A 24,794-nucleotide genomic window follows, 5' to 3' on the forward strand; every position below is an offset into this window, starting at 1 on the left:
AAAAGGAATCAATGAAAACCACAGACAACAAAAACAGCAAAAAAAAAAAACAGTACAAGGAAAGTTCGAAGAAAGAGATTTTTTTACAATGTTTCTGTTTGGGGATCATTGTGCAAACGTGCACAACTGAGCTGCGACCACAGATCTAACTGCTCTGTGGATGATTCGTTCAAGCATTTCAAGGTCACTTCGTTGTAATGAAAGCATCTGCTGAATGTACTTCGTAGTAACATGACTTCTATAGACTCGTGTCATATGGGGAAACTGTCGGGACCATAAAAATACTTTGTTGTAATAGTCTCTCACCTCGGTCTCTCTCCTCTCTCTGCACCGCTGCAAAGCCCCGCCCGCCAAGCGTTCTGAAAAGTCTGAGTGAGTCGCCGTTGCCGGCAGTTCTCTCGCGGCCCGGCTGTCAGACGGCTGCGGACCGGTAGTGGGCCGCGGACCGGGGGTTGGGGACCCCTGCCCCATAGTATTGTATGTAAATACAATGAATCCGTTCCAGACCATACGAACTGTATGTAAATATAATTTTTTTTTTAAGTTTTTAAGCACAAATATAGTTGATCAAACCATAGAATGCACAGCGTAATAGTAAACTAAATGTAAAAACATTGAATAACACTGAGAAAACCTTGAACAACAGAAAAAACTCACACTACAATAGTTCGTGCTATAGCGCTACCAACCGCTGGCTAAAAACACTTTTTTTTTAATGAGTTTTAAGCACAGGGAAAAAAATGAACATTTGAAAAAATCCATAATTTAATAAACCACCAAGAAAAGTAACACTGCAACAATGCATACTACGAACCGATCGCTGTAAACAGAAGTGAAAACAAAATCAAGCCCAGTGCATTCTTTATCTGCCTTCCTACCTTAAGCGTCCAGCCCTCTCTCTCGCGCTGCCTGTGTGTGCGTCTGTCTCTCTCTCGCGCTACCTGTGTGTTTGCGCGTCTCTCTCGCGTTGCCTGTGTGTGTGCGTCTGTCTCTCTCTCGCGCTACCTGTGTGTTTGCGCGTCTCTCTCGCGCTGCCTGTGTGTGTGCGTCTGTCTCTCTCTCGCGCTACCTGTGTGTTTGCGTGTCTCTCTCGTGCGCTGCCTGTGTGTGTGCGCGCATCTGTCTCTCGCGCTGCTTGTGTGTGCTTGTGTGTGTGTGTGTGTGTCCTGCTCTCTCGCTCTCTCTTTCTCTCTTGCTCGCTGCACAGGAAATACACAGGGAGAGACTGAACATGTACAAACCGAAAGGGAAACTGGCTTGTTTGTATACCGAGTGTGTGATTGTGAACCGAGGCAAAAGTCTGGCGAACTTTTTGGTCGTAAACCGATTTGTACGTGTACCGAGACGTTCGTGAACCGAGGTTCTACTGTACTTGTTTCCTGTCAAGTGAATTCTTTTGACACTTGAATATTATACACATAAACAGTTGTCTTAAAGAGCAGACATTTTTTTTTGTGGGTGTGATGTGAACTCCATTAATGGAACTACATCACTTTTTTAAATGTCACAACCCCAACTAAGAGGCACACAAGATGTGTAGCAATTTGTCTTACATAATCTATCCATGTGTGAATTTTGGCTGCTTTTGTTTCATCTTACGATCAACATTATGTTTAAATAATAAAGTTCACAATTAGATTTGCATTTGTTAAACCAATCACAGCATTTGCAAAGTCAGAGTGAAACAGTGCAAACTGGTAGAAATTAAATGAAATGGTCATTTTTTTACCAATATGTTTGTATAGTAAACAGTATGTTTTTACTTGGAATAATTTGCTAAATTGTTAAAGAGCTATTGCCAAAATAATGCAATATTTTTAAATGGTGTGCTGTTAAAATATTTCAAGATGGCCAATATTATTGGAAGAATTTAACAGCCTAAATTAGGCATAAAAAAGGAGATTTAATCTTAGCTGATACTTAAACCAATTAGTCACATCTGATGTGTTCCATGCCATTTTTCTTAACAGGAGCACTCTTCCTTGTTTATGCTTATTAAAAGACGGTTTTGTCTCATCATTTGTTTCAAATGTTATGGTAATTAAAAGTAGGTATTAACATTCTACTCACATAAAGTACTGTTTTAATTAATGAAGGATTTAGTTAGTGGAGGGGTATCCAGCACCTCATGACCCTGAATTGCAATGAGTGGATTCAGAAAACAGATGAATGGATAAACACTAAAAGTACTGTTCACATTATACATAAACAATATTATTTGGTTTTATACATTTACAATGGTACTAACTGTACTGTGCATAAGGTAAAGACTGACCCAGAGACTGATTACTTTACACAATGTTAAGATGAGCAAAAGCTGCAATAATTTTCAGCACTACCAAATAAATTGTCACTTCTGGGGTTTTTGTTGAAGTGGAACACAAAACTCAAGACTGATCAAGTAAAAGTTCAGGAGTGGTTAATTTACGATGAAGCAAATGAAGCTTTGAAACTGTTCCAGAACCACCATCTATACTGATGAATTTCAATTACCAACTGCTTTTTGAACATTTTGTTTGGATGATGCCCAAGAACAACAAGGTCCTTGAGTCTTTTGACAAGCATCGAAAAGTATCGCCATGGAGACTGATTAGCAGATTGTTTCTCAATTCTGAAGCTCTTTGAAAAACAACTCGGCAGCTTCTGCGACACCTTACGCACCTGTTTTCTCAACAGATGGCAGACAAATGGCCTAAGTGCTAATGGTCTATGCAATCAAAAGATGAGAGGCACCAAAATACTTTCTCCAAGCTTGTTCATGAAGTTTAATTAGATCTGTGAAATTAAGAATTGATAGCTCTCTCTTGCTTCCTTCAGTTTTTGCCTTAAAGTTTTAATGTAGGTTACACACCTGGAGTCAAATGGTGGGAACAGCCAATTCAACATAAAGACTTCTGTGCAGTCTTGCAATGCTACAAATAACTAGCTGAAAAACTGCAAGTGAACATATGACACTTTCCTCTTGCCATTCATTTCTATAAAACACATACGGTACCTTACACCACCTTCAGTCTCACAAGTCTCACAGCATTCACATCCAATTTTACTGTAAACATGTTTCATTAAAAAGTGTATGAAATACCTGAATATTCAGTTTAGATAGATAGATAGATAGATAGATAGATAGATAGATAGATAGATAGATAGATAGATAGATAGATAGATAGATAGATAGATAGATAGATAGATAGATAGATACTTTATTAATCCCAATGGGAAATTCACATTCTTCAGCAGCAGCATACTGATACAATAAATAATATTAAATTAAAGAATGATAATAATGCAGGTGAAAAAACAGACAATAACTATGTATAATGTTAAATGTTAACGTTTACCCCCCCGGGTGGAATTAAAGAGTCGCATAGTTTGGGGGAGGAACGATCTCCTCAATCTGTCAGTGGAGCAGGACAGTGACAGCAGTCTGTCGCTGAAGCTGCTCTTCTGTCTGGAGATGATACTATTAAGTGGATGCAGTGGATTCTCCATAATTGATAGGAGCCTGCTGAGCGCCCTTCGCTCTGCCACAGATGTTAAACTGTCCAGCTCCATGCCAACAATAGAGCTTGCCTTCCTCACCAGTTTGTCCAGGCGTGAGGCGTCTTTCCTCTTAATGCTGCCTCCCCAGCACACCACTGCGTAGAAGAGGGCGCTCGCCACAACTGTCTAATAAAACATCTGCAGCATCTTATTGCAGATGTTGAAGGACGCCAGCCTTCTAAGGCAGTATAACCGGCTCTGTCCTTTCTTGCACAGCGCATCAGTATTGGCAGTCCAGTCTAATTTATCATCCAGCTGCACTCCCAGATATTTATAGGTCTGCACCATCTGCACACAGTCACCTTTGATGATCACTGGGTCTATGAGGGGTCTGGGCCTCCTAAAATCCACCACCAGCTCCTTGGTTTTGCTGGTGTTCAGGTGTTTAACACAATGCACCTTTTTAATGTGTTCTCCAGAGTGCAATCATTTCTGTTTTACAGCAATTTTCTACCCTCTGGGGTTCAGATAACAGTAGCATTAACCCCCTATACAGTCTATAAGAGTTCTTGATGGTGAGCCCAAAAAACCTGTGTTGGGAAAAAACAAAGAATCACTTCATCCAATATAGAGATTGTTTTCATCAAAATAAACAAAAATCTTGATACCATCTGTTCAAAAAGTATCAAAATTTTCACATAATTTTTAAACCGCCTTTATCATGTCACCATCAGCTATAGAGTTAAGTCACACCACACTTTAGCTCTGGCAGCATATTTATTCACTCCTTTATTCATTTCTTTACTCACTCATCCCTCCATTTTCTGGATTTTATTTTCCACTACAGGTTTTTAGAGAGCCAACAACTATCTTGGCTTGAAAATTGGACATATTTTGGTAACTTTTAATGCTTTTCCTCCGTGCCCTCTAGCCTACAATCTAAAGCACCGAGATAGGCAAGATTTTTTTTAAAAGAAAACACTTAACTTTAGAACACAATTTTGTATAGCAAATGTTTATTTACCACCTTTGTGAAGAAATAATGTAGACTTCAAAAATACTGCACTTATCCTTTAATTGTCCATATTTAAAGAGAGCCCCTTCCCACTGCCAGGCTCCAATTTTCCAAGTGTTTTGTTGTTTAATAAACATATTACTCCAGCACAAAAAAAATCACTCATTTCTACCATCAGGCATCCAACAAAGGTAACAATACTACTTATCACAGTAGAAGTGTTTTAAGTTTCTATAGAGAAGGAGAAAAAAAGGACACTGCAGCCAAATGGCCTTCAAGCACAATTCTGGCAGTCTTGGTATTCTTTCAGAAAGTAAGCAGAAATAAGAAATATGCACCATGTCTGCTCAAGCAACCCACTGGGAGACATTTCACCCTACTTAATAAATGAGGACCATTTCTGTGTGTTTTGGAAAATAGGGATGGGTAAAAAGGGTCTCCATACAAGTACAATGTTTTACAAAAGTAAGCAAAATTGTTCTGCTGTCCTTCAGACTTCTGAACAGGTCTTTGTTCACTTTTTTGCCTAGTATGATAAGTTTATCTATGAAACCTATGAAAACAAGCTAATTTTCTTTTTATCTTATCTCCATATGTTTTTAATTCTCTTGATTCAGTCATCCTTCCGGGCACTAGGCCACTGCCTCAGTTCCGCTCCCACACCTGGACTCATAGAACAGCTATCAAGCAATTTTTTTATACATACTTCACATGAAATATTATGCAAGAGATGTATTGCCAAAGTTAGAAGTCACAGAATGTAGAGAAAAGCCTCTTAAAAGTCACACACTTCATTACACCCCTAGTCAGCAAATACAACTGAAAAGTCCAAGAAGATTAGAGCATATTCTGGATAGGTCAGCCATTCCTTTCTGAAGTGCCCATTACCCATTTACAGCTTCCCATGAAATTAAGTTTCAAGGGATTCCATGACTTTACCAGTGTGAACAGTTTGCGGATACAATGCTAACAAAGTCAGAAAGGGAGACACATGTTAGGCAGCAGGGAGACATATGTTAAGCAAGTCTCCCAACAGCCACTTAACAGCAAGTGAGACCCTAGACATGCTTCACATTGTCCCCCAGTGTCCCAGCTTTACACTAGAGTAACCTGCAGGACTCTAAACACAATACTATGGCATAGTACTCCCTTGCCAATGGTAGTCTTTTGTCACTGGCAATGATAATATATCCAGTGTTCTTCACAGCTTTTGTTGCATTTACGATCACTGCCAGGTCCCCCACACATAAGTTACTAATTTAGCCTAAGGCATTGGATCATAATTTGACAATGTAACCCTGAATAAATCACTTTACAGGCATGCAGAGTAGTCTAATAGCTAAGACTTTGGACTTTAAACACTTGTTTCAAGCATTGTATGTGACTGACTGAGTGACTCCAAGCAAGTGTTTGAGCTCCAGCTGTAAAATATATGTAAACAACAGTACATATCTCTGCACCTGTAAAGTGCCTTGGGTTGTTGAAAGGCCTAATCTGATCTTTCAGTTGCTTTTGGTAAAGATGTTTGCCAAATGTGAAATCATAATTCTCATAACATCAAAAATTAATGTGAATAATTGTTTGCACCTAAATGTACCATCCAAACAGATGAATGAATGCTCTCTGTATGTGATAATTTAATGCTGTACAAAATTCTGGTTTCATGTGCTTTGTAAAGTTCCATCTGAGTGTCTTCTCTGTGAAAGGTGCTATAAAAATGTAAGTGCATAAGTGGACTTGCCATTTTTAGAAATCTAGCAATAAGTATATAGTTTGTATTGGCTATGTATGGAACAATCTGAGAAGAATACACTGGTCACATCCATAGTCACAAGCACAAGTGTGACAAGTCAGGCTGCTTCTTAAGCAGTCAGCCATAAAAATGCATTAAAAGCACTTCACCACTGCTGCTTCTGAATGCACAGTTTCATCCTTATAAAATGGCTCCAGCAAAAATATAAAAATAGCAAAGTGTTCTATTTCTGACAGTTTAGTTGCATTCTCAAACAGGCAGGCTCCAAAAGTGCTAAGATTAATCTTTAAGTTTAAGACACTGCTTTCAAAAAAAATCTGTATGTTGTGTGTTGTCTAAAGTGAACAGTTATTACTGTTACTGATTTTGCATACACATTTTACTAAAGTAAGCATACATTATCTAAGTGTATTTTTTACAATAAAACCTGAGGCAAGTTATCCTCTTCCTCAGGGTCACACAGTGAATGTAAGGCAGAGATTAAAATAACACTTCTGAGATTTAATGTCTAAAGCACCAGCCACCAGTATGATAAATATACACCGATGCGCAAAACATTATAGCCACCTTAAAACACCTTAAAGGTCTGAAGATCAGTACCATATAAACATTTTGTACATAGAGTCCAAATCCTGGTATATTTTCACACAATAATGTTACAAATATTACAGAAGGAAACAGGCTTATTTTTTCGAAAGAAAGAAAAATTTCTAACCATTTGTGTGTGGTATCTTTTATACGTGTTTTCAGTTTGCATTGTTATGAATTGCACCCTTGCTGCTTTACCTGCACCTCTGTCTGCCAGTCACTAAACACTGGATTCTCTCTCTCTGACATTCGTATATAAGACACAAAAATGTTCCTGATTCAGTACTAAATCACAGATACTATATTTACATAAATTATATTTTATAATTTACATCTTTTGTAACAGTTTCAAGTACTTACATATATGATCTTTTTCATGTCTGCATGAAGTGTGTGGGTATTCTTTTGATAACATTCACCAGCATATTTGTGGCTGGGAAACTCATTTTTTGCATCTAGTGCTTTAATAGCTGAATTCTTCTTTCTCTGCAGTATAGAAAGGTACAGAAATTTATAGGATTGGGGCCAGGGAAAAATCTATCAGAGGGCTATTAAAATTTTGATGAAGAAGGTCGTTTTTCAGTGGAAGCAAAGTTGTTATAACTACATAGTGAAACTTTAAGTTCAGTTTCAATCAGAATAAACAGTGAAGTAATTGCAAATACTCAGTAACACTTCAGGCACTGCAAAAAGGCATCTATTACTTATTTATTCTTATGTAACATCAGCTTAACAAAGACTTTTTTGTTTAAATAACACAAAGCATCAGCAAAGTGGTTAGCCATCTGTACAATGTGGCATATTAAAATAATTTTAATTTGAGGCAGTAAGAAGTAGCTTAAGTGATACATATTTGTCTTGATATTGTATACTTCAGAAAAAGACCTGTGAATCTTTCATATTTATAAGTCATTTTACCAGCAAATCAAAGGCTCTTAATATGCCAAATTGCACAGGGATTAATAACCACTTTAATGATGCTTTGTAAGTGTTATTAAGACCAAAAAGAAGCCTTTGTTAAGGTCCTATTATGTAAGAGCAAATAAGTGATAGATGCCTTTTTGCAGTACCTTAACTAAAATGTTACTAAGTAAGGTAAATACTCTCTATTAAAATCTGGTATTATAAAATCAAACAGATTCATTTTCCATTTAATTTATACACAGAGCAAGATGTAGAGGACAGGAAGATATGGAAAAAGATGATCCGCTGTGGCGACCCCTAACGGGAGCAGCCGAAAAAAGGAGAAGAAGAGGAAGATATACTGCCTGGACAAAAAAAACTCACCACCTGGATTTAACAAAGCAAAAAGGTAACAGCCTTCCAATGGATAAGTACTGCAATGATTCATTTGTTTCAGTTGGCAGCAAGTTATTTAACTCTACCTGATGCAGTGAGTAGCTTCTCATTTCTTAAACAACTATGTCAGAACACATATTCTGTGGTCGAGGAAAAGAAGTTACGCTGTTTCAGAAGGGTCAAATTATTGGCCTACATCAAGCAAATAAAACAACTAAGGGTCTGCTGAAACTACTAAACTTGGGTTAAGAACTGTCCAACACATTTTTAAAACCAGGAAGCACAGTGGTGAATCATCATCTTACAGGAAGAAATGTGGTCAGAAAGAAATCGTGAATGATTATGATTGGAGATCACTTAAACGTTAGGTGAAATCAAATCATAAAAAAATCAACAGAACAACTCACAGCTATGTTTAACAGTTGAAAGTAAGAGCATTTCCACATGCACAAAGTGAAAAGAACCCAAAGTACTAGGCCTAAGCAGCTGTGTAGCCTTAAGAAAACATCTTATCAGTGAAGCTAATTGGAAAAAAGGAAGTATAAAAGATAGATAGATAGATAGATAGATAGATAGATAGATAGATAGATAGATAGATAGATAGATAGATAGATAGATAGATAGATAGATAGATAGATAGATAGATTATTAATCCCAAGGGGAAATTCGCAAGAATTACATTATATTATGGAGCAATGGAAAAAGGTGATGTGGTCTGATGAGTCCAGATTTAACCCTGATTGAGAGGGATAGGAGCATCAGGGTAAGAAGAGATATGGATGAAGTGTTGCATACATCATGCCTGTTGCCTACCGTACAAGCTTGTGGGAGCAGTGTTACGACCTGGGATTGCTTCAGTTGGTCAGGTCTGGGTTCAGCAATGTTATGTCCCCAAAAAATTAGGTCAGCTGACTGCCTCAATATATTGAATGGCCAGATTTTCCATCAATGGAGTTTTTCTTCTCTGAGGGGATAGGCATATTCCAAGATGACAATGCCAGGATTCATCAGCCTCAAATTCTGACACAGTGGTTCAGGAAGCTTGAGACATTTTCACACATGGATTGGCCACCAGAGAGTCTAGACCTTAACCCTATTGAGAATCTTTGTTATATGCTGGAGAAGGCTTTACACGGCTGTGCAACTCTCTCATCATCAATACAAGACCTTGGTGAAAGATTAATCCAGTTCTGTCAGGGAAAAAATGTTGTCACATTGCATAAGCTTATTGGAATGATACCAGTACAAATGCATGCAGTAAACAAGGTTAAAGGCGGTCTAACAAAATATTTTGGCCAGGCAGTGTATTTTATTATCCTATCAATAACCTTTACTCAAAAAAGTAATACGGTTTTATTTTTTACTTCCACCAACACATTCCCTTCATATTAATGTATAGGTATTAATATTAATATGTTCAACATAACGTGTTTATCATTTTATTGCAAAATGTTCAGTATATGCTATTGCAATTATGAAAGCTTTATTCACTTGTTAAAGAAACAATACACCTTTAAAATGAAAATAAAATGGCAAGTAATGCTCTTTATCCCATAACTGATACACAGACGTTGAGAAATTCACACCAACGATTGTTTGACAACTATGAGTGAGAATTCGTAAGTTAACCCTCCTGTTCAACAGGGGCAAATCTCTGAACTTAGGTTCAAGGTTATACTCAAACATGTGGTGTCAAACTTGGCATCACATAGAAGCATAACAAATTAACCAACTAGCTAATGTTCCAATCTAGCTTGTAAAGGTTAACAAGCCTATTCAGAGTTTCGATCAGCATGTAGACATTAGATTATTAAACCTGCTTGGTATGTTTCGTCTTTCTTTAAATTGTTCAGAGAAGTGCCACCACAGACTAAAGGACTTGCAATTCATCCAGAGCAAGTTCCAGAGTTTCATCTATCTTTTCATTATAAACTCTGTATTCCAAAGATGTTCAAATGGATTAATCAGGCAAATGGACAACCCAGTCCTTATGCCTAAAATGTCAGCACAATCTGCAAGGAAATGGGTTTGACTCCCAGTCTGGTTGCTCCCTGCATGCATTTATTTTCCACAACTCTGCAGTGGATATGAAAGTAAGTCATAGTACCTGGAGAAATCCCTAATCCCTAGAGCTGGTAAGCAATGCTTTACCAGTTCAGGATGACGACGTGTGGGTGTCCATGAGAATAACCTGCAATGGACAGACATCTTACGCATGATTGGCTCCTGTCTGTACTCAGTGTTTCATGATTTGGTTACTGTGACCTTGTTATGCAAAAAGTGGCTTCATAAACAAATTATGTAGCTATTATACAGATTATCATATACATTGAGAGAGCGGGGCGGAATATTTGCAATTAACTGCAAGCAGGAACATTAAACACAAGCTGATGCTGGACTGATAGTAGTGACTTGGTATATGGGATCTGTATAAATGTGTGTCAATTAAAAGAAAGAATGCCTGCACAGAAACCATGAGACATAAGTAGATTAATAATTACTTTACTTGTGAATGTGTTCTTTGCTCCACCTTACTGTCAATATCTATTCAAATAATTTCTGTTACCAAAAAGCAGTACTCCAATTTGCATGAAAACCAGCATGGTATATTAGCATGGCCAGTTATGCAAATGGCTTGGTTTGCATGTTGATTACGGTTGCAGCTGCTGCCAAAGGGCAATATATCAGAGTTTCTATTAAAAAAACAGAGATAAGTGTGAGTTACAAACACTACAGTGATGTTTCATGCTCTGTGGAGCCCTGGGATACACATAAGAACAGGCTCTACCATGAGGCTAAAAAACTCTGTATTTACATATGGAGACAAGAAAAACACTGGGGAAATCCACACAACATTCCTGAACAATACACTTTTGGTTTAATGGAATACAGCAAAATTACCTTCAATACTGTTTCTTGTTAGTTTCAATGCACAATTATATGATGAAGAGATCACATCACTCATCACATAAGCTTCCCTGTCAGTCCTGCCTGGTGCCATTTTCCAGTAAACCAGTGCCCAACCCCACACAGCAGTCATATTCCTGGAATGCCAATGTGAACCCTGAAACTGATCACCACACAAACCACTGATTATCTATAGGAACACTTGCTCAATGCTTTTTTAACAATGAAGAGCTGCTTATATTACCAAGCATATGTAGGTTAGCTCAGTAACCACCATATAGTTCCTTTGATTTGATATTAGAATAATTTCATATTTGTGTGTCACCAATTCTTTAAGTCAGTTTTCATACAAACTGAACCTCTACTTTAGGATGTATGTCTTTTCCCCTGCAGTGTTTATAAATGATATGCAAGAGGTGTTTATTGATGTTACTTTCATCTCTCTCCTACTGGCAAGCGCAGGCATGACTCAGCTAGTGGACATATTGCTTTGCTTTGTTTTCTACATTTGCTTTTCATAAATTTAAGGCCATTTTTCAAAGAAATCGGAAGGATAGTATTACGGCAGTGATAGGAATAAAGCTGAATCAGCCCCTGTAAAAAGACGCACATCACAATGAAAATATCTTGGTTTACTTGCAAATAAATGCCCCAATATGAAATGATTTTTCAAATGATAAAAGAATATAAAGCTGCAATCTAGTGTGCCCAAAGCTATACTGTGTGGAAATGGTTATCTAAGGAGAATGGCATTTGCAGAATGGTGTAGAAAAATGTGCCCAAATGAGACACAATATATTAACAAGAAAACAAGATCTTCCAAGCTTGCCTTTGAAGCCTACCCAAATGCAATTATGTATTCATTTACAAGCCCATTCACACTGTGATAACAGTATGCTGTGAACTATTAGACAGCCCCTAGCCACTTCCTCCATTTGCCCAGTTTACAGACCCTGTAAAGGTATTAAACAAAAAACAAATAATTAATACAAGATTAAGGGAACATTAGGAATTTGCATCACTAATATAAGATAAACCTTAATACTCCACCATTATTTTGATGAACAAAAGAAGAAAAAAAGCAAGAATCAGACATTTGTGACATCAGAGCTGTGAGATAAGACTTATTAACATCCATGCGAGACATTAGACAGCTGTCAGGCAACAGTCAGTGAAAACAAACTAGAAGATGTCAGCTGTTGCTTCAATACCTCCCACCCCCACTAGACATATGTGGGGAAGAAAAAAAATCAGCCTACATCACTTGTTATTTGGTTCAAAATACAATTGCTTACAGAATCTTATAATTTAAGTACAAGTATATTTGGAAAGACCTATTATGTCTCCCTGACTCAGGCCTGTGACTGAAGTAAGACTGTTGACCAACCTCTCATCAGTGGGGAGATGAGAATTGGGGAAACACAGAGCTATTGAAAACATGTGGCCATTTCTCTATATCAAGTTTTTCAAGAAGACCTTCAGATGGATATTGTACTTGATTGAGAATTTGTTTTTGTTGCACACATGCCATGTTTTAAATGGGAAGCATCTTCTCAAGGAGCTGTACAGAGCATTTAATAAGACTAAAAGATAAAACAGGAGATATACAACTGTACATAACCATCAACTCAGAGTATGTCAAAACTAAGTAAAATTGAATTGGTGTAAGAATTGTAGCTTTATCTGCCATCAATGGCACCTTTTCAGCCTTTTCAGCAAATTACAACAGAAGGAGCACAAACAACTTGTGTTGTATTTCTTCTTGAGCAAGCAGCATGTACTCAGCATCAAAAACTATAATGAAGTATGCAATTTATCCCCAGTGAGATATTAAACAGAAGCATTCTCTAATTATTACAAAGCAGTTTTCCAGACCATTTGGGGTTTAAAAAATTAACAGCGATTTTTCTCAAATGGCAAGATGAAGCCAATCTGGACCTCTCTTTTGAATATACTTTGGGAAACAAGATAGGCTAACATTGCATGACATTTAATTCATTTTCTACAGTCTGAGATATGAAAAAAAAACTGAAATTGTATTTTATGTATATTTCAAATATTACATTTGTCTATTATGTTGCCAAATTACTCAATTTTAGGATCAGGAAGAAATTAAATCAATGTTTGCAGCCACAGGGAAATGCCAGTTGAGTGCAAGTGGCAGATGAACACCATAGTGCTTGCATCAGGATAAATAACAAGACAACAATCATCCTGACCTCTCTGCTTTGGACTGTAAAAGGTGAGTGGACATAACAAAGGGAATCTCTATAAATATGATTAGAACCTGCAAACACCACATTTAAGGCAAACCTGCCAGCAGTCAAATTGTAAACTGGCACAAAATTCATGACAGAATTTATTGTATTTGGGAGGTAATGGAGAAAAATAGTTCAGTGGCGAGAACCAATGATAGCCTGATAAAATGATGTTTATAGATTGGTGGCAAAAGGGAGAATATTCACAGAGCTTGAGGTAATTAGTATGACCAAAGAGACAGAACTCTATTTTCTATTAGGTTCACATGGGCTTATTAGATATTTCTGTCAAATTCATCTCTGTATTTTTGATTTGTCTCCAACTTGTGTAGAAAAGGCCCAAAGCATATATACTATACAGGAAGCTCTGTGACAATACGTTATTCATGTTAAAGTACCTTTTTCATTTTTGTAACATAATTTACATTATTCATGTTAAAGTACCTTTTTCATTTTTGTAACATAATTTACATTCTTGTCAAACTACATTATGCACTGTAGTACAAGAATAAATTGAGTTGCTTGAAAAACTGGTTAAACAATATATTTTGCGCCAATATGTTAAGAAACTGTGGCACATCAGGGTTGGCTTGATTCCCTGTCATCATTTGCTGCCAGTCAAAACCAGATCTGAAAACACAGCCCCAGCTAATCCATTATATAATAGTTCTTTCATCTGCCAATAGACAAGAGATGTCTTCCATTAATTTGCCACAAACCATTCAATTACATTCATACTCTTAGATACCATTTAATGAACTGATCAAAAACAATGGAAAAATCAGGCTGTTACCAGCCATTATGAACAATACTGCACATCCTCTCTTTGACACATTATTATTAAGAACTTTCAATCAACAAAATATTCAGAAGAAGTGCATCAAGAAACACTACTGGGGCTCCTTTATACCAACAGCAATAGGTCTGCATAATGCCTCTCTGTGACTGTGACAACCAAGTCAGAACTTTTCTTTCTTTTAAGTAATTCTGCTGTGTATGACAGTATGTTGTTGTTAGTTATAATATTTATTTATTTATCAAACTTCTGTAAAAATCTAGATTTCCTCCTTGGGTCTGATAAAGTACTATCTTACCACTAAAACAGATGAGATTTTGTGAAATATTGAACATATAGTGAAGAACTCTACAAAAGGAACATCCATCCATCCATTATCCAGCCCACTATATCCTAACTACAGGGTCACGGGGGTCTGCTGGAGCCAATCCCAGCCAACACAGGGTACAAGGCAGGAAACAAACCCCGGGCAGGGCGCAAGCATGCACACACACACACCCACACACCAAGCACACACTAGGGACAATTTAGAATCGCCAATGCACCTAACCTGTATGGCTTTGGACTGTGGGAGGAAACCCACGCAGACATGGGGAGAACATGCAAACTCCACGCAGGGAGGACCCGGGAAGCGAACCCAGGTCTCCTAACTGCGAGGCAGCAGCGGAACATGCCAACCTGGATATAAGGACATTAAATGCAACTAGAATAAAAATTAACTTCAAGTTAAATTCTTTGTTCTGGCCCATACACAAGGTCATAAAAAAGATCTGCAGAATTTCTAAAAAAATACTATAAAAGCAAAGGTTAGGCATTTTTGTAATATATATAGACAATCTTGAAATGTGTTGATTACTAAGCTTTGATGCAACAGTTACAGGAGTGACTTCCATCTGTTTAAAAGTTGGCTGGTGTTGGGGTTGCAAACTCTACTATGTTCAAATGGATTTTAACAGAGTACAGTGGTTTTCATTGCACATTCCAAAGACATATTTGTTCGGTGAATTGCCTATTCTAATCTAGCCTTGACTGAATGTAGATTTGTGTGCATGAACAGACTCTGAGATGGACTGGCTTCCCATTCAGGGTTTGGTTCTTGCTTGTGCACAATATTACCAGGATAGTGGATTTGAGAATATACAGTATCTACACATATTTACTACATTGAACAATATGAAGACTTAGAAAAGGAAGAACCGTGTCCTCAAAACATTTGGACCTTCATTTAATTTCAAGTCTGCTCTGTACATGTTTGTTTAGGTGTCTTCTGGGTCCAAAAAAATACATGGGTGATAAAATAACACAGCAGCACACGCCAATCCACACCTAATCATCTGCATTCAACCCATAATCAATTAGTATCCTCTTCAGAACCAGTTTGTATCTTGTACCCACTACTATAGAGCCCTTCTTTAAGATACCCGGAGTTGTATAAAAAAATTGTATAATAAAAAGAATGGATCTACAGTAGGTGAGCATAAAAAGGAATGTACAAAGCATCTTAATGCTATGCTTGGGACAGTGTCTACAGACAAATATATTACATTCACTATTTTGAATCAATCATTTACAATATGTTTACTTTTTAACCTGCTTTTTCTATTACTGGGTCATGGCAGCTAGGGCCTAGCTCAGCACCACTGCAAGCTAGGTAGCAAACATTTGCAGATGGAAAGCTGTTTCAGACAGTTACTCATTCATCCTCTATCTTTTGTCGGATCACAGTCAGGTTCTCTTCTCCTCAGCCTGTGATGATACCAAACAAAAGAGAGAGGACAACCATACTACAGACAACAGCCTCGTGTGCAGCAGATATGCCAAGGTCTGCCACTCAGGAATCGGTTTTTAAGAACACAAAAAACAAAGCTGCTACTGTACACATGCAAATGAGTCCTTAACCGGATACATCCATTGTCTATCCAGAAAGACTGAGCTATCATCTACTCGATTACTAGCTTAACCTGCACATCTTTGAGATATGAACAGATACCAGACTGCTTTTAAAATTCGACAGAGAAAGAACGTGCAAAGATATAAAAAACAGGTATTTAGGCCTGAAACTGAATGGAGGTCCTGAGGGGTTATGAGGCAGCAGCACTAGCCACTATACTATACAGCAGGGGTACTCAATCACGGTCCTGGAGGTCCGCAGTGGCTAAAGGTTTTTGCTCCAACCCAACTGCTTAATAAGAAGCACTTACTGCTCAAGTAACACTTCTGCTTCACTTTAGTTGTCTTGCTTGTTAAGATTTTGAACCCTTATTGCTTATTTTAGTCTTAAACAGCTGTAGTCTTGGTTTTTAATTGCTCCTTATTAGCAGTAACATGCAAATGACAAAAGAGACCAGCATTTCTCCATTTAGCTTGTTACCATTTACACCTCTGTATTTATCGTGCACTGATTGGTTTAATTAAATATTTGGAAGGAAAGTGAAGAGAAAAAAGTGAAGGACTAAGAATCACTCATCCATTTTAGCATTCAGATCATTCGGATGATATCCTTAGAAAGAGGAAGAAAATCCAGGATATGAGAATGACCTGACATAGCAGAGTAAAAGCACTTACGAGCCATGAAATTAAATTATTGGCAAGAATTGCTTTCTAATTAAGCAACCGAGTTAGAACAAAAACCTGCAGCCACTGCAGACCTCCAGGACCGTGATTGAGTACCCCTGCTATACAGCATAATATTGTTTGAAAATAAAACTTTACTGCTCAGTAACTGACACTGTCATCTGGTTGATAAAATCTAGAGAAAAAGACTAATGAATAAGATGGTGCACATGGTAATAGCAAAATCTAGAACTTAACATATAATAGACACTACAATATTAAATGCCAAAGCTTGTTGTACTCATAATTCTTTTACTTATTCTACTAAATTTCTAAGTATGCTGCAGGGTGAAAGAGGTGTTCTAACAGAATTAAAGTTCACCAAATAAACAAATGAAAATGGTAGACATATTGTTATGACAAGGGCAGCTTATTCCCAATGTGTCAGAATGACTGTATTGATATTAGCTAGGCAAGTAAGCTTCCTATTCCATGTTTAAGTAAGCACAAGCTACTGGACAATTGCTTTACCAAGAAGTTGCATCAAACACAATCTGACCAGATGAAGTGCCATGTTTATAAAACACAAAAATTCAAAAGTTTTCTTAACACACATTTCCATGGCCTGTCACGTCACAAAGAGGTATGTTTTAGGCAGACAGGCAACTTTAAATTGAATGAGCTTGTACCCTGTGATGGGCTTGTTTATCCACACAGATAATTCCTGTTCTGTATTCACACCTTAAAGAAAAGCATCTGCTCCCTGCAGTGCTAAAACTGGACTAGATGGGAGTATACAAATTGATGAGTGAATCCTTAAGTTTTACCAATGGCAGACTGACTACACATTTTGGCCATTACAGATCAGTACTAGGAAGCACTAGTATTATATGCTTTAAAAAGTTTTCTTGTTAAATAACAATGAAGGACCCCAGAAAAGAACCTGTCAATTAAAAAGTTGCATGTACAATGAATGAAAGGCAGAGAATAAGTGCAGTTCAAGTTTGGACAAATCCTGCTTAAATGTTTGTTGTCTCACACATTAATTGTTAATGTTGTTTTTCAAATAATGGCATCTCCTGAGAATTTTCTTTTTCTTCCTGCTACTGATACATTGCATGTGGATTCATTACTGAGTACAAAGGGTACTTCCCTGTTTTTGGTTATGGCCTCTTTGTGCCAGCCACTGAGACCCAATATGCCATCCCCCAAAAAACACCCCAGTCAGACTCCAAAGCAGCCCTTACAGGACACTAAGCTCAAACTGCAAAGTTGGTTTTGGCACATTTATTTGTACTATGGGCAATAAAGAAGAAACTCAGATTACCGGTAAGTGCAACACTCTCGCGAAGCAGCGTTTATTCCTCCGCACCCAACATGCACAGTGTCAGTTTTGATAGCGCAGTTGCCCACACACTGCTTGCAATTCATATGGTAAATTAAAGAAGAGCACTACCTTAATGCTAATGGCTTGTTTTAATAATGAGCTATGCTAAAACCTACTGAAAAATGTATCTCAATAAGTAAAACAACAACCAGTCTGATCCTTTAATGCTGTCCTGTAAATGTTTCAGTGCACCACTTACTGAAAGTTAATTAATGACTTTACTGCCTTTTTATGTATATTTTATTTTAATTACATTGCAAATGAATATAGCCCAAAGAGAAAAATATACAGTGCAGCTTAAATCAGCATAATTACACTGCCCAGGCTGCGCAAGCTACATTTTTCTGGAAGATGTACCAGACTGGAAAGCTTTTAAAAGAAGCTTAATGAAATAATAGCAAGGAATTGAGCACAACAGATTACACAGTATGTGCAGAATGGAGAGGAATGGTGGGGGGCGGTGTAGCGAGACCATCAGATAGGATTGACTTAGGCAAAACAGTCCAATAAATCTGCACACTGCCATTTCTTTAAGAGGGGCAAAATAATCTTGCATTGACCGTTTCATTAAAAGAGAATATGTTTTACAGAAATCCTTTATCCGTGGTCAGCAATGCAAAACGGATTATTACCTGTGGCCTTATGACTTTGTCGAGTTAATCAGTAACGTCAAGGGACAAGGATTTACTCCAAATATCAATTAACAATGGCTTTGCCTTTCCATGAGCATCATATGTTCGCATCAGTAAAGTCCAAACTCTGTGCTTAAACAGGCTGATTATAAAATGCGGCCCAGCAGGTGACAGCCTAATTTCCCAGCAGAAAGGCAGCTTGTCTGGATGATGGGGTGAGGGTACTATTTCTTCAGCTGCTTCACTATTTCAGCTGCTGAAGTAGCAAGCATTGATCGCAGCTGTAATAAACTGGCATCAAGTATTAAAAAAATAAATAAAAATTCAATGTACTGGGTTGGAATGAAGCCGAGTTGAACCAAAGGGAGAAGCTTAGTCAGGCTCCTAATGATTCATTGTCACTAATGATCCAGGAGAAGCTTCATAAAGGCACCTTGCTCTCCAATTGAAAGAAAAAAAAATCTTTAACAGATACTGTGAAGTACATAGTAAGGCAGCAGATAAAAATTGAGAATGACAAGAAAAATTGAATAAAAGACAGAAAAAAACAAATCATTTGTAAACAGAGTTTAAAATACAAATGGAAATTTAAAGCAAATCAATAACTAAGAATGAAATATATATGGCCTTATCATTAACAGTATTAATTATCAATTCAAAATCTCAGCCATTAAGTGTGACCTAAACTACAAAGATACCAGTGTGCTTCTGCCTCTAAACCTGCAGTAGAAAATTAAACTAATTATCATGCTATATCTCTGGCCTATAACATACTTAGTGGGGGTATTCATGACATAAAATATAGATTGTTCATTAATCTTATTTCTTCCATTTTTTTATTCTTGCCGAAACAGGTTTTTATTGTCATTATTGAAGAACACACAAACTGAAACTGAGAAACCACAGACTGTGAAGAAGGGCATAATCTACTCAGGCAACATAAAAGTACAAAAACGCTTGAGTAGGGATGGTTATTTGGGGACCTAATCCAAGTCTGCAGTATTCTCTAAGGAGGAGGAGGAGGTTGGGAGCATTCACTGATACAGTGTGCTGTTGCATCCACCATATGACAAACCACCTTAGGATCCCAAAGTGCAGTTGGTGACACCTCAGCACCACATTAATTCAAATGGAGTTGAACAGTGTGAGGTTTTTTACAGTGGCTGGAGTGCAAATCCTGCCACCAACCCCCAAGTTTTCCCTACAACTTGGAGGACTTGCTGGATGCAGGTTAACGTTATACCCAGAATGGAGCAATTGCAGGTTAAGAGCCTTGCTCAAAGGGCCCACGGAGTGGAAACACTTCTGGCACTTAAGAGATTCAAACTGGTAACCTTCCGATTGCCGGAGCAGAGCCCTAACCACGGACAACCAGCACTTGGCCCATTCTCTAAAATAATAATAAAATTTGATTCACCAGGATTTTATATTTAACTGTGAGTTGTCTACTTGAGGTTGACAATGGAATATAGGGAGACAACATGAGGAAGCATGTTGATGCAGAAAGGATCATGATAATCTGATAATATCTATCCAGTGATACAGATGGAGTGAAGATTTGTTTGGAGTAAATAATGGGATAATGTTATATATCATAAAATGTATTTATATTATATATATGGTATGTATAAGCTTCTAGGACAGCCATTGGTCCTCTATGGTCTTATGTGGGTCTGAGAAGAATGATATGCAATACACAGTACTGTATATATATATACTGTGAATTCAGAGTGTATTCAGACCCCTTTACTTTCTGCACCCTTTACTGTGTTGTAGACTTAATTTTAAATTGATAAATTTGCCATTTTTGCTCATCAATCTACACTCCATCACCAAAATGACAAAACGAAAACATGTTTTTAAAAAGGTTTTTAAATTTATTAAAAAAACTGAAATCTCTCATTTATATAAGTATTCAGAATTTTGAGTTTTCTCAACCAGTGGTGTCATTAGGGGGCTTCTGTAGTCCTCCCTCCTGCATTGTGTAAGGACACTCCACATGTGAAGCCCCCCACACTCTTTGACAGCATGAAACAGATCTTCTATGGTCTGGACTTTGGCGGGACCACTCAAAGACAGTTAGAGACTTATCCCAAAGCCATGCCAGCACTGTCTTCACCATTTGCTTCGGGTCACCGTCATACCGAAAGATAAAAAGATGACCCAAGCTGAGGCTGCCTTGACTCTGGAGCAGGTTTTCTTCAAGGACTTCTCTGCATTTGGCTGCATTCTTCCTTCCCTCAATTCTAACCAGTCTCCCTGTCCCTGCACTGAGGAGCACCCTTATAGCATGATGCTGCCACCACCATGCTTCACTGTAAGAATGATATTAGGCAGGTGATAAGCAGTGCCTCATCTTTGCCAGACATAGTGCTTGAAGATATGCCCAAAGAGCTCAGTTTTGTCTCATCAGACCAGAGAAGCTTTTTCATCATGCTATGAGAGTCCTTTAAATGCTGTTCAGCAAATTCCTAGTGGGAGTTAGTCACTCTACCATAAATGCCTGATAGATAGAGTGCTGCTGACATGTCCATTCTTCCAACAGGTGCTCAGTTACTTAGTATGGCCCAACATTAAACTATACAAAGAGTTCTGGTGGTTGCGCACTTCTTTCATTTCACATATTGAGGCCACTGTATTCCTGAAAACGCTCAAAGCTTTAGAAATGAATTTATACCATTGCTCTGATTGATGTCTCACAACAATCGTACTGCAGAGGTCTACAGAAAGTTCCTTGGATTTCGAGGCTTGTTTTTTGTCCTAACATGCAGTATGACTTATGAGACCTTATACAGGTGTATGCCTTCCTAAACTATGTTAAATCAATTCAATTTACCACAGATAGGCTCCAATCAAGTTCTAGACACATTTACAGGATAAATAAAGAAAAACAGGATGCACCTGACCACAATTTGAAGCGCCACAGTAAAGGGTCTGAATACTTATATATGAGTCTAAAAACTTTCTGAAATTCACTGTACACACACATAAATCCATACACACATGCAGTAAGATTGTGTTTGTTTTTTTTTTTTGGTTTCCCTGCCTTCACCACCTTTTGCAGAAACTACTGCCACCTTTTTAAGAGTTACAAGATCACAAGGAGGTACACATACCCCTCTACATGAGGACAGTGTAAAAGAGAGATATTTGTTCACAGGCTTTGCAAAGGTGTGTTATCCTCCACTACTATTCCCCTGTGTTTTTGCCTTTAGGAAATATTTTTTCATCTTCACTTAAGCATCCACTACAAAAAGTCCCTTCAAGTGTTAGATGGCAGACTGTGGTGCCCATTTCTCAAAACAGAAAACACACGGGATAGATCATGGTTGAGGTTACATGAAGATGATGCCTAACAAACTTTGCAATGCTGAGAAATGGAGACTGATACTGGGTAAATGGCAGTACAAAGGGCTGTGATCAAATAGAATAAAAGCAATAAAATGTTAAAGTAAATTGAGTTAGAAGTTAGAAATAAAGAAAAAAGAATGAACAATGGTAAAAAAAGCATTGAAACAGAAAACCTAATGGATCTCACCTAGTTCATCTCACTGCACAACTAATCATTTGTTGCGGACTTTAAACCAATTGTTCTTAGGGATATGTGTTTCCTTCATGGTGGACTTGATTCCCATCGATAGCTGGCATGGGTCTTGTGTCTGTTGCCCTGTATTGCCAACTACAATTGCACAGGTATGATAAAATAGAAGAATGAAAGAGCTGTCTTTTAGGAATATAAATAGAGGCTGTGAGAAGCATTGTTTCCAAAAGGAATATTTGCAATAAAATATAACTTACTATTTATTTTTTTTTTATTTTTTTATTTATTAATTTTATTGTAATCATTCCATACAAATAGATCAATTTATAACAAAAAAAATTGAAGACATATATCTTACTATAAATATATATAGAAGAATATAACTTACTATAAATATGCTGTCTTTCTTGTTGCAAAGATAAATCAATACTTTTAGGAATTAATTTCATTATTAGTTTCAATGCCCATTTGGCATACATCTTTACCCAAGACATCTTAAATGTATAACTAACTGGTATAGCATGTGCAGATAATTACATGAATGTTTAATTCAGTGAGTCTACACCTAGGAAAAACTGGTTGAAAGTAGCCTGACAATTCCATAACTTGGAGCCCTTTCAACAAATATTTAAAAGGGAAAAAATTAATTACTTATAGTATTAATGTAACAAGCAGTAAATGACAGCCAATATTTTCCCTTTATCAGAGCACTGAACGATAATTAACATTAGATGTGACATGATAACTAAATTATTTGATTTCTCTTTGAAATAAAATACTAATAATTGGAACTAAACTGGTGATTGGCACACTGACACGTATATCTAGTTTCAACGTTACGGTGTATAGTATGATTGGTAATAACTGTCATTTGCAAATTCTTAAAATTTGAGAACTGGCATAACACAATGAATGACTGGTAAAATGTTTACAGATGACGGGGTATTGTGGTCAGATTTCAGCAACACGAATTAAAACATGTCAGATTCGACGAGCTACTTCATAATGTGGGGCATCTCCTTGCGGCCGACAGCTTCCGTGAACGGCACACTTTTTCTCCTCGTCCCGGACCAGCCTAGACCATTTCACAGCTATGGGAATTCTTGGAGCAGGAGGCGGAAGTGTTTGTTTTTCGCAGCAGTCAGTACACGCCCTCAGCAAGAAATGCATGGTGATCCCCTTTTAGAATTTACACTCACCTTTAATCACCTAAAATACACACCTCGCGGGTCATAGAGAGAGCATTTTTTATAACTTTTTTTCAGATTACAGTATCGAGTGATAATCGATTTATTATCGGTTCTGAAATTTTGATAGAAATTTGCCACCAACCTTCCGAAAACTAAAAAAATAAAACGGAAAAATTGTAACCGCTGTATGAATTGTAAGAAGCTTGCCTTCACAGGATCGGGGCGGTGGCGCCAGCCTGGTAGTCAGATAAAGCTGAAAAAGAACTTAAATATTTGCTGTACACCCAATCATCATTCTTCTTTCCATTTGACAAATCGTTTTTATTTTCTACCTGTAGGGCACCTGCTGAATAATGACTACCCAAGTGTACTCTCAACCATTATCGTACTCCTTCCCACCCCATGCGCATATACACACATACTCTTCCCCTCTCTTAATCAAAAGTCACCATTCAAACACTCCTGGCACACTTGCGGTGCCCACTGCAGCGGAACCTGCACTCTCTTCCCTTTTCCATGCACCCCGCCGATTCTTTTACCTCTTCCAGCGCAGCTACTGTGTTCCTGCACTGTGCCATCCGAGTGGTGAAGTTTGAAGCCGTAGGAGATTTGTAATCTTCGTTGGTCTCGGATACAAATTCCGAAATTGATATTAGATCCGGCATTGTTAAATAATGATTTTAGTTCTCCTCCAAAGATCACAAAAAAACGCTGGCTGTTAAATAAAAAATATAATCCTAAAACAAAACGTCCTTAAACAATAGCCCCAAACCGATCATTGCTAGCCTGCAGGTAACCCCAGGGGGAATAAGATATCCCATCCGAAAGTGCAAAATTACGTCCCCTTCTTCAGGCACTTTGCCCTGTGCGCCGTCGCAGCTGCTCGCCCAGTGGATTTCGTTCCTTTTTTGAATGGAAGATTATGGAATTCTCAGAGTGTGAGAAAAAAACTCACACGAAACACGATTTGTTGTATTTAATGTTTGTAATCCTTCAGAACTTTAAAAGAAACTCAAAGCACTGAGAAGGCGATACCATGAAAAATTACGCGCCTGTTGTATTTCAAAGCCTCTTGTCGCTGTAAAGTTGCCACCGCAGACAAACAAGGCTTTTCTATGTAGGCGCTGAACTGACAAAGTAAAGGTGGTGGTCTAGAAGGAGGCGGGAATATAAGGGTGGGACCTTCGTGGAACTCTGGCCAATAAAATTACGGGATCGTACTCCGGATAACCAATCATATGCTGTAGGGTGTGGTTTCAGTGGCACTCTTTTGGTCGTGTGCGTGTGTGTGTCTCCGTGCCCGTGTCTTTTTTTAAGGTGGAGTGCCGAGGTTATGAAAGTTCAGTCAATTCAGGTGTCTACTGAGGGCGTGCGAGCAAAAGTCGACGCTCGTGC

General features: G+C 37.8%; 1 protein-coding gene across 2 annotated transcripts in view; it reads right to left on the minus strand.

The window, feature by feature from the left end:
* Nucleotides 1–24,527, minus strand: part of asap2a (ArfGAP with SH3 domain, ankyrin repeat and PH domain 2a) — a 220,762-nt gene extending 196,235 nt beyond the window's left edge. For both annotated transcript variants that reach the window (XM_028796885.2, XM_028796884.2), the window contains exon 1: nucleotides 23,939–24,527. In XM_028796885.2, coding sequence (XP_028652718.1) covers nucleotides 23,939–24,064 — 126 coding nt within the window. In that variant the 5' untranslated portion in view covers nucleotides 24,065–24,527. The remainder of the gene's footprint in view (nucleotides 1–23,938) is intronic.
* Nucleotides 24,528–24,794: the final 267 nt, after the last annotated feature.

The sequence above is a fragment of the Erpetoichthys calabaricus genome, chromosome 3, assembly GCF_900747795.2.
Source record: "Erpetoichthys calabaricus chromosome 3, fErpCal1.3, whole genome shotgun sequence".
In the NCBI taxonomy this organism is placed as follows: Eukaryota; Metazoa; Chordata; class Cladistia; order Polypteriformes; family Polypteridae; genus Erpetoichthys; species Erpetoichthys calabaricus.